The following is a 15,365-nucleotide window of genomic DNA, read 5'->3' on the forward strand; positions in this document are numbered from 1 at the left end:
CAATTACCCTATTCTTTTAATCCTAGATTCTCTTGTACTTTTTGACTTCGTAGTGTTTTGCTCCCTATTTCACAATGAAAAAATAAACATAAAATAATACCAATAAAAAAACCCAGGAAAGAATCATGTATCAATTCATGACTGTTATTTCAAAATAGTATCTTTAAAATGTTATCAGACAGAACTGCGCATTCAAAGTTCATGATTTTTCTTAAATATTGTCTGTACAAAGAACAGGATGTTGATATATCTTCAAAATTTTACAATATAGTCTTCTTTTCCACAACAGTGGCTGGAAAGTCACAATACCTCTTTTCATTAGTTTACTAGACTGTTTGGTAGCAAATAGCTGTGCCCAGTCAGTTCCCAGATGTCATCACTGAATTCCAGTACATTTACCACAAGTTTCAGGTTTTTAATTAGGTTTCTTGTAAAGGGAACAAAATTCTTTCACTTTCAATATCTAACTGAATGTTAATTTTAGACCAAAACATTTATGTTTTTGAATTAAACTTTTAAATACAAATGAGGTGAATTATTCGTAATCTAAAAAAAAGTTCTTTGAATAACAATATTAATGAAAAATTGCTATTTTTCTTTTTGTCTTGTAAATCTCTTCCCCATTGTGATGATTTCAACTTCTCCTTCCTTCCTTCCTTCCTTCCTTTTGCCTACATCCCCTATCCAACAACTTTCCCCCCCACAAGAGACAACAGTGCTGTTGCTACACTGAACTTTTAAGCATGATAATTAGCTATCTGGTGTAATATATACTGCTTGATCAAGGCTCTAACATCAACCTACAGCAGAACAGGTGTAGAAGATAAAGCTCTAATTTACTGCTACTGGTCTGACTAATGCCCACACTTCCCCAGACCTGTAAGACCATACTCAGCCCCTGCTTCTCTCTCAAATGGAATCAGCTGAAACTGACTGCTAGGTTCAAAGATTACTGGGGAAAATGTCACATATGCCATTGAACTGATAAACTGACAGCGTAATTGCACAATCTTCAACTCTAGACGGATGATTAAAATCAGCATATTAAAAGCTAAAAAAAAAGGACTATGTTTCTCATCTTTTGAAAACACCATTTTCTTGACCAAATGAGGTTAGCACAGTTGCTCATAATTATTCTCTTACATTTTAGCAGGGCCCTTCTCAGACAAAGAAATGAAAATGGAAAGAAATCTCCTTTAAGGGATTTTTAAGGGACAGCAAAAGGCTAGGCACTATGACTGTGAGTTCTGTGTATGCCATGTATTTCAGTTTAGAAATATAGACCAAATAAACATGTAAGAGAAGTTGAAAGGAAAATCTATCTGGTGGATTTCCAATGCCTTTTCCATAACATGATGCCCTTTATTCATCTTCATTACTCATTCTTTCCCCGCCCCCCCTCTTTCTGTGACAGGAGAGCTCACTACAAAACAACATTTGATCAATATCCATGTATTCTAAACAATGAAACTGGTACTATCGGCCATCACAATGATATGTGAAAATGGTATTTTTCCTAGTCTATCCTAAAGCAGGTGGATTTTTTTCTCCCTTCCTAACTATGGTGTTAAACCTTCTCTTGTCATCACCATATGCAGAAAAGATCGGTAACTACTGTAGATCCACAGCAAGCACATTTTAACTCTGACTTAGCTCTCTGAAAACACATGCTGGCATTCTTTGAATAAAATGTCAGAAGTGGTTTCTTTGTCTTTTCACTATTCTTTGAACAGGGAAATCTCCATGTATTTATTATGTGGGCTATAATCTAACAGAAAGATTTTCTCCCTGCCAATGAACACATAAGGAACATTTGACAGTTACATCAATTGTGTAGATCAAAAATTAGAAGTAGAAAACCAGTTTTTGTAATCCTAGCTACCTTCCATACAGTCTGTATGACTCTTTCAGAACACACGTGGACATTCCGTTCCTTACAAATCCATCAAAAGATTTGTCATGAATTTATCTAAATTAAGGATTTCATCCCCAGGATGGATTCAAATCTTTAGTTCATATGTCCACAGTATAGACTTCTAGATTTCAGCTAACCACCAGAGTGCCCTATAGACAATACACAGAAAAAGGATGTTTCAGGTCACCAGGTATCTAATCCTTTTTAGACCTCTTACAAGAAGACATCTTTTGCATGTTGGGAATGCCTGTTTCTCTTCACTGATTATAAGAAAAGCCTAGAATTACTAGTTCGGGTAAAGGTATCTCCATTTACTCAAGATAAATTTTACTCACAGGACTTCAGCTGCAGTTGAAGACAGCCAGTACTAAGAAGTTCCTTGTGAAGTACAACTAGCATTATCAATGTACAGTGTATTCTTCTGTGTGGCTGTATTTCCCTTCTTCACATAAAATGGCCACAGTTTTCCTCGTGCAACATCATTTTAACTGTCATTCCTAAGTAAATTTTGTCATTTAAACAAACCAATACAAGAAAAAATAAACAGAATTCTAGTTTACAGGGACTAAGAAGGATCCTTTCTGTTGGATGCTGACTGTGTAAATATTCATTTTTCAGGAACTCATTTTGCAAGGCCACAACAGCCGAAAATGGCAGAATTATTCACTGTCTGTTACATGCATGTCTGCTGATCTGTTTCCTCAGCTGCTTTCATAAGATTCTTTTACATGTGGAACTCTGATAAAGATTAACACAGGTTAAGTTAATGTTTACAGTTTTGTCGGTTTTTCTTTTATATTGGGAAGTAGACAGAAAGCAGATTGTTAACAGGAAACTAGGTTCATAATAAACACAGGACTAATGATGTTACTATTTATAGCTTAACTCTTTGCCTTCTGCTATATAAGATTATACTGCTCTATCCTTTTCTTCACAATATTCCTTATATTTTGAAGATATTCCAAAACTTATCCTTTAAGCCCCACTCACTTTCCCTCTTGAAACCCCCAGGACTTGCTCCAATCCAATCAACTTACACTTGTAGTTCAAAATACAGTGTCCACTCATTATACCTGTAAATTCTGATTTTGCAACATACCTCCTAAAGCCAGTTCATGAGTGAACTCAATTGTTAATAGCATGAAACATATTGAGCTAGCTTATGTACTGGTTGTAACATTTTCATGTAAAAATCTGCATTTCAACAAGAACATACCATGCCTTGTTATATTTTTAAGCATATATTTGCTCTCATAAACTGGCTGATGCTTGCCCTCTGAAGTCCATGAAAAAGTTGAAAAATAGACTTAAGTGAAGTTAACCCACTGCCTGCTTAGACAAAAGTTACTGGCAACATTCAGAGCACGGATTTTAATAAATGGATATGAATAGTTATCATTTCTAATTCTGTTCCTTTTTTTGATTCTCTGACTTCTCATCCAACCCCACTGGCTGGACCCATCTCAAAATTCTCAGCTCTGTTGGAAAAGGCAACTGTTAATGGGATGGCTAGAGCTAAGACAAAATAATTATTAAAATGTTTCTATTAAATTGGTGGAATTGCATTTTGTCTAATATTATTCAAATGTATTTTTTACTTTCATCTGACCTTAGCAGAACGTTAAACCAGAACTCTGGGCCTTACAGTAGGTCAGACCAAACAACCATAATAATTCCCTTGGCCTTAAAGTCTATTCACTCTGAAATAAATTTTTGGCCATTCCACTGGAAATACAATCCCTCCACTGTGACAGGTTTACTAATGTATTTTGCAGGCCTAGAGATTTGAAGGCAGTCAATAAAATATGTCTTGAAACACATGCAGTAAAGTACTTTTGTGATGCAGAATAACAACATCTCAAGACTGCAGACACCATGATATCAAAATATCAATAGCTTGGATTATTTAAAATTATATTATATATTGGATTTTGAATGCTTGACAAAGGCACAAAATAAGAGCATTTATCTGAATTTAAAAACTCTTTTTCCCCCCACCAAAATAGTCTCTAAGTTGAAACAGTACTAAAAAAATGCAAGCAACTAATCTAATACAACATATCAAGGAGGGTTAGATCAAATTATTAGAAGTCAGTTTTATTATATAATGTCCTTGTATCATTTATACATCTTATATTATTATACCACCTAATTTAATTTTAATTGTACTAAATGCATGCATTTACTATCAGTCTGATTCACAAACCAATCCCTTGTAATTTGCCAATTAAGCTCTGTATGCAGACAAATTTTGGAAAAGTCAGTAAATGAAAAAAAATCACCAAGTTCAGAATGTTCTTGACATTATTTCATAGTTTTATTGCTTCACAGAAAACACATACTGATACTACGGACAAAATTCCAAACAGCAAGCTGGGTTTCATATAACTGGAAAGCTCAATCTTTGTTGAAAAAAAGTACCTACGCTACTACTATGTACCTAGCTGCATAAATTCCTTTGACATTGTACATATGACTAGTAACAGTAAAAAAATTTAGTCTCAAAGTTTCTTTACCTTATAGTTTGAGCAGCTTTGTTTTGACAACTAAAACCCCTGTGAGTTTTCAAGGCTCTGTTTTCCACAGCTTTGCCATTTCCCACGTGAAACACACAATGCTGATTCAGCATTTAAATCACTACTATGAACCTTGTTGCCATAGCTGCAGCTAAGATGGCTGTCTTAAATTAGATATTGTGACTACAAGGCACGGCAGCATGCTCATCACTGTAGTCTAAATTCCCCTTTTTCTGCACCTCTTTCTTTACCTTGCTATTCAGTGTGCCCGTGCTTCTCTAAGTACTAACTGGCTACACGGCTCAAACACACCAATACAGCTAGTTTAAATGTAACTATAAAACTAGCTACAAAATAATTCCAAGTGTGTCTATGTGATTTATAGGAACGGCTACAGTGCAGACAGTGTCATCTACTCAGCTGTATGTAGAGGTGGTTTTTTTCCTGTATAATTACACAGGGTTATTTTTGTTCAAATTCAGCACCCAGTTCTTATTCTCCTGCATAAAGCAGGTGAAACACTTCAGGCAGACCAGCCCACATCTCCATACTACCATGGGCCTCATTTTCCTAATTGGTGCAGTCTGCCTAGCAGCCTGCTTGGATCTATATACACTAGTATCCATGGTGTTCAAGAAAATACAAACCTGGAAGCTGGGATTAATGTTTTTAGCTCCTTGTCAGACCAGTAATCCAGGAACCTAGGAACCACATCTGACAAGGTGCTCAGAATCTACAAAATACAGCTCCTGGAGCTTTGTGATGGCTGGCTCCAAATCAGCTTACTAAGTGGGCTGCAAATGTCAGGTGGGCAAGCTGGTGATATACCAACTTTGGACCCTTCCTGGAAAAAATATCTTATCTGCAGAATACTTCAAAAATCTCAGCAAAGACCTACCAAAAACATTTTTATTCTAGATTTTTCATTCAGCTTTACAGCTGCCATAATGACTTAGCTGACAACTGAGGCAATAGATTCCTAGAAGAAATAACATTTTGACATCTGTGAGATATGTATTCCACCCTGAGTAAGAAAATTCCAAAAAAGGCCGTGGGATGGGAATGAGAACAAACATGGTCAAGGACATAACCATTCATGTTACTTTCATAGGAGTACTCAAAGAGCACTCATGAAACTAAACTATATGCTGGTGACACAAGACCTTAGATTAAAGCCTGAAAGATCCCAGGCAGATATATGCATCTTAGGTGCGCAAGTATTTGATAATGGTGCCAGACTGAGTTAATCAAGAAGCTGCAACCTATGAGTACTGGACAAGGTCAGAAAGGCTAGTTTAGCTGCAGTTTGGGAAGAATGTTCTCCTGACTTGCTGCACAGGAAGTTATTTGGATTGCTGAGCTAGCTTTAAAGCCACTGCAAAGGGTGCTGACCTGAACCAAGGTCTTGGCTCTCAGCCCAGTGCTATTGGAGAAACAAGATTTCTATAGACAGCAAACACAAATTCATACAGGCATAACACTCATATCCACTGACTCACCAATAAACACACTATTATTAATAAAATTAGCTTTGCCTCTGGCAGATATGTTGGGTTTTTTAACAACCCCATTGTGGTCACTTGATGCTTGGATTCTGCAATACTCTAATAAATCATCTTTGATGAAAGTGACAAAATTTCTTTATGAGAAAGCATATTATGTAGTCTGGAGAAACAGGCTGATTTGTTCATGCTCATTACATTGGAGAATATCTTGAGGATGGATGAAAATTGTTTCCTTAAATCTTACAAATGTGTACAAAATAAGGTGTTTTTTTTTTTTACTTCCACACGTGTACAAAACCCAGGTCACTTTGAAGCTGCCTCTATTAATTCTTTATCATCTGAGTTAAGAGTACTCCTCCATAAAACACTGCACATCTGTCTATGGGATTCCTGGTTTATGACAGTGATAACCATCAGTTCTGCAAATTTCCATCTAGGAAATAACTTTCTCTTTGTCCCTTAAGTTCTGAGTTAGTTCTGGTCTCTAAAACCTATTACAATTTCCTGCAATTTGGAGAAAATACATGCATTTCTCTTTTTTTCAGATTATACATTTGCAACAAACAGAAAATATTTAGACATCACACAAACGGTGTAACAATGACACATGTATAATATAACTTTTATTAATTTCTAGCTCTGTTGCTGGTAAGCTAGACAGAAGAATAATACAGAATAAGCACCTTTGCTGTGTTTCACAGAAAATGAGTTTTCAGACTAAGAAAAAGCTACTAATCACAAACTCATACTGTCAGACCAGATCTTCCTGTTTCATTGTGACTACAGACCTTAAACAATTTCTAGGAAGTGCTAAAGTTAAATTTGTTATACCCAAGGATCATTTTACAGAAACGGAACACAGCTTCTTTACTTTCTTATGAGCAAATATGGCCACCATTTGATTAAAATACTTTAAGAAATCTCTCTCTTTTTAAATTAACCCCAAAGCTATGTTTGCCTCATGATCTAGGTCCACTGATTACTAGTAGAGCAACTCCTAAATTAAACTGGGTACTTAAATCTAAATCATGATCTAAAACTTTTTCTTTCACCTCTTCTCTGAACTTCTCTTAACTACTCTGTTTGGGGGTTAACCTGTTTGAGTCCATAAGGTTCTTCAGACACATAGCGCCTTGGTTTTGCATGACTAGAACTGTGGCTTCCAAAGCAGTTTGGTGTCTGGACCAGACCTCCAGGTCAGACATTCTCCCCCTCAATTTTCCTAAAAAGCCAGATTCTGTAGACACATTCAGTATGCTTAGCACAGATTGAAAGGATCGGTCTCCTTACAAAACGCAGTTGCCATCAAATCTTTTAAGACATAGGTGAAAGAAGACACTGTCCACTTTTTCTGTAATAGCTTAGTGTTTACAGCATTCACTGTATTCACTTCACTTTCCAGTCTGGACAGATTCACAGTGACTTACACCCCAAGGGTAATGTCCCAACTTTTGAGTCCTTTGACAAAATGGTCAAGTTGTCTTTGTGGTGATGAGAGTCCTGATCTCTGGTTCCTTCTCCTAGGACCATACGTATTCTATATGATACTCATAACTCCTGTGTAAGTGAACTAACCTAAAATAACCGAGTAGATCCAGACCATCAGTCACATTCAGGGGCCCCCTCCTGGCTACCTGAAGGCTGCTTGGACATGGTGACACAGTAGGCAGCGTACTAAATTGATTGTCCTGATAGCCTTGTATTTTGTCACCCTCTTCCATGGGGGCCTGGCATCACCTCTTTCATCACATGATCACACGTATGCCTATCATATCTATAAGGCATGATATGCAAAAGCACAATGTCATGGAATATCTGCACCGTACTCATCTGATAGGGCATATACATGTGTATTCCATCACATGTTAACATGTTGGTTACTTGAGGAGAGCACATCTCATGACACAAAGAGCTATGTAACTCAGCCTGTATGGGTAAAAAAGGCTCACTGTGGCAGCTTCCAGAGTTAACTGTTCTGCTACCCATTTCTGGCCTGAAGAAATCTTAACTCTCTGGTGCAGAGTATTAGTTTCAACAGAACACTACAGCCAGTTAGGCAAAAGCCTGCTGGTTTTGACATGACTCTGGGAGATGGGAAATGCTTTTTTGAGTCTTTCAATGTGAAAAAGGACACCAACTTATAACTCTGACTTTGAACCTGACTGCTTTATTAGTCTGCCAACAAAATGATGTGCATTACCTTTTTGTTAGCTGTGCACTGTATCTATACAACTCGCATCCAGAAGGTTCCAGACTCCGGCCTGGAGGTAGCTAGAGATGCCTATCTGCCTCTGTCTTGCACTAAATTACCTAGGCTTGAAAAAGAGGTTGAATTTCAGACTTACCTATATGTTTGATAATCATCTTACTTCTGGAAAACCCAATATAGGATGAAAAAATGCAACAATATGGATTTCTATATGAAGCCCAGGACTACCTTCTTACCAGACTGACCTAAACACAAAACCATTGAAGGGTTTCAGGCCACAAAAACAAATTATTCACATGGACAGGTAGATGGAGCAGTGGGATCTACATTATAGGTCTCAGTAGGCAAAAATTATTGTAGCAACCCTGAAACAAGGAGTTATAGCAATCTATAGAAGCAGGAATCCCAGCAGGAGTCTGTTCTGCAACATCCACTAAAAAAGCAGTAATGTGTTGCTCGTTACAGAAGGATTGTTACGAACTTGTCATTAGTTTCAAAATCACGTAGTTGAAAAATAAAATGGTAATCATTACAAAAGCTGAAGTTTCTGCACCACAGGGGTATTTTTTTTGTCTGAGTGCTGTTTTGTTGTTTCTGTTTTTTTAATGTATGCCATAAAATATATACCGGTATCATCACCAGGCTCATGTTTCTGCAAAAAGCAAGGCTTTTCTCCTGATAATGAAGATTAAAAGAAACCCTGGGAAGTGATCTATTTTTAAATGTTGCTTTTTCACTAATTGAGAAAAATACTAGAAATGGAAAAAGAATGTGTGTATGCATCAAGAAAAAGGAAAACAGTTAATTTTTTATCTGTGTGGACTAGAAAGAAAAAAATAGAAAAAACTGAGAGTTTTCACCATGGTTATTGCAGCCACAGCTACCTTTTTTGTGTAACCAAACAGTAATAAGTAATTATATTATGCAGACCAGTTGTGAAAGTAATGAATGCAGTGCAATGCAATACAATGTCAAACTCTGCAGACTATGTGCTTCTTGTGAGAAATTATTGTTATCTCTTAGTCTCCCTTCACAGCACACTCTCAGTAAGTTATTCTTTTATACAGTTTCATAACTGAAATTTATCTGAACAATAAATAATACTGGTTATGCCATATACCATGAGCAGCACAGTAAAAAAAAAAAAGGGCACTTAATTGTTAAGAAGCTATAATGAAAATAAGTGTGGATGGAGTGCAGAAAGCCCAAGGTAATAATAAGAATCAATTAATCCTCTGCTTCTGAATTCTGGCCTCATTTCATATAATTTCATTTGTACAATGCAGTGGAGCTAATGCAATGATGGACCAACATTAGTGGGGATGTTAAATGTACCTTTAGTCAAAAAACCTTATAAGCATACTGCCATTTCTAGTTCTAGTTTATTTGTACAATAAAATATGAATTTATTTATTTCACCTCCATGCACTTGAAGTTACTGGTTTCATTCCACTCAGACTCAATGCCATAGCTCCAATGACTTCAGTGCTACAGAAGAAGTGTTTCAGCACAAAAAAGGCTGAAATAGTCAAGCCAGAGAGATCCTTACCTCATTCAAGTTGAATAGATTGTGTTTTTCTAGCCATATTTATAGTGTATAATTTGAAGAAATACATATTCATGTTAAAGTCTGGTAATATACTACAGAGTTCAAAGATATATTGTTGACATAGTAAATAGATTAGTAAATAAGCAAGCAGAAAAACTCCAAGTTGCAGGAAAAAACTGTGAATCAGAATTTAAATTGTAAGAAGCTGACTCAAAGGAAATAGAGGTAATGTAAGAAAATATGAAAATAGTAGAGGTATAATCTGCATTAAATTCTATTCCAATCTAAAAACCCTTCTACATGAGTATAAAGCAACAATCATAAAATAGATTGGTGGAATATTTGTAACAGTAAGTTATGGCACAAAAAACTCATGCCTTCCTGGTCTTCCTGGTTTTTTTGTGATACAGCTAGTTTTGATCTCAACAAATTTAGGATGAATATTGAAAAAAAAAACTGTGGAAAGAAAAACAATATGACTGAGGATGTGAGATACTTTAAATCACTTAAGGAGAAAAATCAGGCTATTTTATTTCAGTAAGAATACAGACTGTATATTAATTTAGTTCACAACTACTCTATGATAGTTGATATGTAATCCAAAAAAGACCAACAAAGACATAAAAGGTACTGTAGGGAAAAAATTTAACCCAGAACAGAAAGGGCATTTTCCATAATGTTTTCTACAAACATTAATTAAACTAACACAACCTGCAAAACAAAATTTTTATGAAGATCCCATTGTACCATAAAAAGGATTTTTGGCACATTTGTACCACTGGTTAATACAGATGGAGCAGAAACATGGGCATTCTCCAAGAATATCAAGTATCAGCTAAAAGCTGAGCTGTAAAACATGAAAAGATTTATGCATAGAGTATTGCTGGAACCATACCAAACCCTGCAAGGTCTTAGTTCTGGTAGCTGAAGAAAGAGCCCTTGAGTATCTCAGACATAATAAAAATGAGACTACAGACCCACAAGTTCTGCCAAGTGAATCATGGTCCTAGGATCAGATAGGAAAAAATGGGAGCTATGAAAATGAACAACAGAGTAATCAAGGTGAAAGACATCTTGAAGACTGTGAATAAGCAAGTGTAAGAAAAAAATGTAAACATAAATTATTACTAATCTACAGTATAATGTAACCCATCACAGATTACAGTAAGGACATTCAATGATAAATCTTTACTTAGAAGCTATATGAACAAACTCTGTAGTATTTTCCATGCAGTGCATGGTACAGTATAATAATAACAGTGAACATTGCAGAAACATGTTGCATCTCTCACAATTATTGATGTTGTCTTACTGTTCCTTTAATGGAAGTGAGTTAAACATGCTCCTGCCTATTTGAAGTCAGAGTCTTGCATTGCTCGTATACTACAGATTAGACACTCTTTTTACTTAACAATCAAAATAAATTAAAATTGCTCATATTCCTCTGTAAGAATGAAGGAAAAATTTCCATGGAAAATGAGTACATAGTCACATTATTTAGAAGACTGCTTGAGCTTGAAAAGCTTTGGTTCCTGTTCCTTCACCCCACATCTTTATGACAATATATTTCCACAGCTTTCTGCAGGAAAAACATTCTCTTCAAGGGAAAAGCTGACATTTTAAATTTTTATTGTCTTTTCAAAGTCTGATCTTTTAAAGTCTTTTAATCTTTAATCACAAATACTTCTATCAGGTTCCATGGAACTACTAGTGTACTTATTCTATAACCCATATTATAAAATACTTAGCTGAAACTGAATTAGGAGACAGAGTTCAAAATGACAAATCATGTTTAATTCATAGCACTAGAAAAAAAAATCCTCAGCATTCTGTGGCACTTTAGAAAGGCATAAATTAATATGTAATTACATCTTTTAAACTAATTTGAACTTTTTATTTAATCCATTATTATAGGTAATGATTTTCTATATGTTATGAATGTTAAAATCCACTGAATCTAATAATAATTGTTATGCAGATACTGAAATCACCTAATGTCTTAACTACCTCCAGCCCTAAGTACACCTCATCTAGGGACTCCTGCTTAATATATGTGTGTTCCTTACTACTAATGTATAAAACTTTAAACTCCAAGGGCATTTAGTGATATATTATGAACAGTTGCCTGCATGAATGCATACAAAGCAACAAAAACTCTGAAAAGACGCAAAAGCTATTCTACAAGCCACAGAAGTTGGGTTTTTTCTGAATTAGCATGGCATTCCAAAATAAGTAATGGTCTGTAAGTCTGTAATGTATTTTAATTTTGGAATGTGTGCAAATTAATAAAAAATGCTAGCTCAGACCAGCAGTTCATCTTTTCTAATGTCTTGCTTTTGACATTGTCTGATGCAAGATGCATAAGACATAACAAAAAAAAAAACAAACAAAAAAACACCCAAAAAAACCCCAAACACAACAAAAAATTAATAAGCAATAATACCAAGAACAATTTGCAGGAAATTAAGAATAACCCTACATCAGGATTTTTATCCTCAAGAAGTCTTATTCTCCAGCATGATGTACATTCCCTATGTGTGTACCACATATCACACATACTTCAAACAGATTTGAACTGATCATTCTAATTCATGTGAAAGTCCTTAGTCTCCCTGTTTCTTCCTCTGTCATAGTTAGTTGTATCACAAAAAGAAATCCTTCACTATGACTTGAAAGCAAGCTCAACTCCTCCATGTGCATTTAATTGAAGTATAGTGACAGAAAGGGAATACAAAGATTTGTTTACGAAAAGACAACACTGCAAGTTATTGCCGTCTTTGAAACTGGGATTAAACTAGCAGTAGTAATACCCTTCACTTGCAAAAAAATGAAGTTACAGCTTTCTCCAAACTGGTCTTCTTTTAGTTTGAATGCTATTTTTATTTCCCTTGATTTCATGCATAAAACCTTTAACTGGAAAAATGTGTCTAGTCTTTTTAACTGGTACGAACAGAGCTCAGTTCCTCATTCAGCAAAAGTTACACATGTGCTTAATTTCATCAATTTTGAGTAGTCCCACTGTGGTAATTAAGTATATTTCATAATGTGTAAAGGCAAGCATATGCATAAATCATTACTGAATGAGGACCTTTGCTCTTAAATCCAGCTTTGAAATTGTGCACTGTTTTCTAAAATTTCCACAGACCTACAAGTAAAGCTGCACACAAACTGTTCTCACAAAATTAAAACAGAAGTTGGAAGATTAATTTAACTATTATAGTGATGATTAACAGCTATGATTCATTAGCCTCAGAAGAGCTTACAAAAATTCCAGTAACTTCCAGTTACTCACTACATTTTTTGCTCCAATTCAAAGAAAAACCAGGAGATTTTTCTAGTAGCACCAAGATCTCCAAATCCTTATAGAGTATTTTTATTTCTCCTTTTCTTGCTTGAGGAACCTTGGGTTCTCTTGTTTTATGAATAACAAAATGAGTTTTCACCAGGTACAGTGCAAGAACCCACACACCGCTGGAGGGCTGTCACTCCACCTGAGCATCACTCTGGTAAACACAAAAAGTCCTGCAAGCTGCTCTTTTACTGAGTGTTAATGAACCCTGAAAATCCCTGCTCACAAGCCTGAATCTGGTTGATTATTTATTACCTTTCCGGTTTATTCAGTTATTTATTAGTGAAGTCATTCAGGGGGCAGGGAAAGAGGGGGAAGGGATGCCATGTAAACATCGGTGGATGAGGGCTAAGGCAGTCGTCTGGTATTTCCTCTACGCAGCAAAGCACAGGGAGACGCAAAGACTCAAGAGAACCGTCCACTGTCTCAAGAGTGACCGCGTCCCCAGGGCCGCTGAGCATGGGCAGGGGGTGGCTGGCTTACTCCTGCAGGCAGATTACCGGCCATAGAGCGCGTTCTTAAGGGGTGATGTCAGAGAAATTAAACGTGAGCAGCCAAACACACCCCCAACTTCAACGATGTGTTTCTCCTGTTGAGAAGGGCGAGAGAGGTGGCCGTGGAGCACGCCCAGCTCTCTCCTGCCCTACTGGGAGGGGGGCTGGCTGGTGGGAGGCATTTAGTAATTAATAGTGAGCGGATAAATGTCCCTTTAAGGTCTGCTGTGCTCTCCAACGGCTGCAGCCGGAGGCTTGTTGGGGGAGAATTGGCTTTATTTGTACATTTTAGCGCTAGGATAGCTTTACGGGGAGGTCTCCAAAGCTCAGAGGTCTTTGGGGGGGTGGGCGGGAGGAAAGTTGTGTGCGGGGGGAGGAAGCTAAATTCTTCTTGGTGCGAAGAAACAACGTAAAGAGCGAATAACAAACAGGAAATGCCTGACTCCGCTGCGAGGCGGACGCGCGGCGCAGAGCGCTGAACGCCACTCGCAGCGCAGCACCGTTCCCGCCGCCCCGGCCCGCCGCCCGGGCTCCCGGCCCCGGGCTCGCCGCAGCCCAGGCATGGCTGCCTCCTGCTGGATGCTGACAGGTGAGGAAAGCCCCCTTTCTATCGTGCTAGGAAGACCCAGGTCCCGAAAGCAGCTCTGCTCCCCGCGGGAGGGGGTGAAGCAGCTGGGGCTGGCGGCCGGGGGACGGCGTGCCCCCTCGCCGATCCCGCCAGCCGCGGCGGGAGTGTGCTGCCCGGAGCCGCCCTCCAGCTGGAGCCCGTGAGTGACTTCGGTTTGCTTCTCTGTGGGAACTTTAATCCCTAAACCAGTTTTAGAACCCGAGGGAGTGGGCAACTAGACGAAGGTGAGAAGAAATAATGTAATTTAATCTGGCTTGGGAAAAACAACTTTTATTTTAAATTAGGGTACCTTTTCTGTTTTCCTCCGTTTGGCTTTCAGATGTTCTGAGTGGTAAAAGTGGAAGTGAGGAAGTGGTTAACGGCACCCAGCTAACTTCAGAAAGATGAGTTCATCCGGAGATGAAATATGTAATATTTCCTTTTGGGGTTTCTTTTATTGTTAGGGACTTACTTGCTTCTTTAGTGAAACAAATCAGCCAGTAACAAAATGACAGTCTCTTTAGCTAGTCAATCTTTAGTAACATTTTGGAGCTCAAATCGGGAATCTACGAAGTGGGAAAGAGGCTAAGGCAACGCTGGGATTCATGTGTTAGCAAATCTGGACACTGAGCTCCCCAGCAGCTCTTGTGTTGGCAACTAGCATGCAGTGAACCTGAGGCAGTACAGAGCAAGAAATCAATTTCATAAGAATCCTCAAAATGCTGGCAGCAGCAAGTGGGGAAAAGGCGAGACCAGGGGTTTTCTCTCTTCACTCTGCTTGTTGTGCTAGAAAGAGGACACAGGAAAACTTGAACACCTGAATGTAGGACTTAATGCTAAATGTAGCCCTTGTTCATAGATGTTACTACTTTTATTACACAGTGATATTCCCCAAAAATATGATTTTCTTTGTGTTCTTTCACAGAAGGAGGTCTTGTAAAGTGGCAACAATTTACTGTGCCACAACTTCCCTTTGGAGCTGTGAAGTTGCCACTGGTACTGCTGACAGATACTTAACCTGTAATGACAGAAAGGTTTATTGTCAGATAGGAAAACATCTTAGTGGTGGGTCCCATTCAGACCGATCTGAGACTTACTAGTTTTTGCTGGTTTACTGTTTTGGTTTTTTCTTATTTACAAAGTTGGTATGGAATAGAAATGCTTAGAAATAAGAAAAGGTATTACAGATACCAGGAATGGGATTCAAATTGTCTTAGATAG

The 15,365-nt window shown here is 37.5% G+C and overlaps 1 protein-coding gene and 1 long non-coding RNA gene across 2 annotated transcripts in view; one reads left to right on the forward strand and one right to left on the reverse strand.

Moving 5' to 3' along the window:
- Positions 1-2,597, reverse strand: part of LOC114017186 (uncharacterized) — a 44,121-nt gene extending 41,524 nt beyond the window's left edge. Inside the window, exon 1 of the long non-coding RNA XR_003562087.2 lies at positions 2,251-2,597. This is a non-coding gene — a long non-coding RNA (uncharacterized LOC114017186). The remainder of the gene's footprint in view (positions 1-2,250) is intronic.
- An 11,310-nt stretch (positions 2,598-13,907) lies between these two features.
- Positions 13,908-15,365, forward strand: part of ITGA1 (integrin subunit alpha 1) — a 76,938-nt gene continuing 75,480 nt past the window's right edge. Inside the window, exon 1 of the mRNA XM_014283876.3 lies at positions 13,908-14,126. Coding sequence (XP_014139351.2) covers positions 14,099-14,126 — 28 coding nt within the window. The 5' untranslated portion in view covers positions 13,908-14,098. The remainder of the gene's footprint in view (positions 14,127-15,365) is intronic.

This window comes from Falco cherrug, chromosome Z, assembly GCF_023634085.1.
Source record: "Falco cherrug isolate bFalChe1 chromosome Z, bFalChe1.pri, whole genome shotgun sequence".
Classification (NCBI taxonomy): Eukaryota; Metazoa; Chordata; class Aves; order Falconiformes; family Falconidae; genus Falco; species Falco cherrug.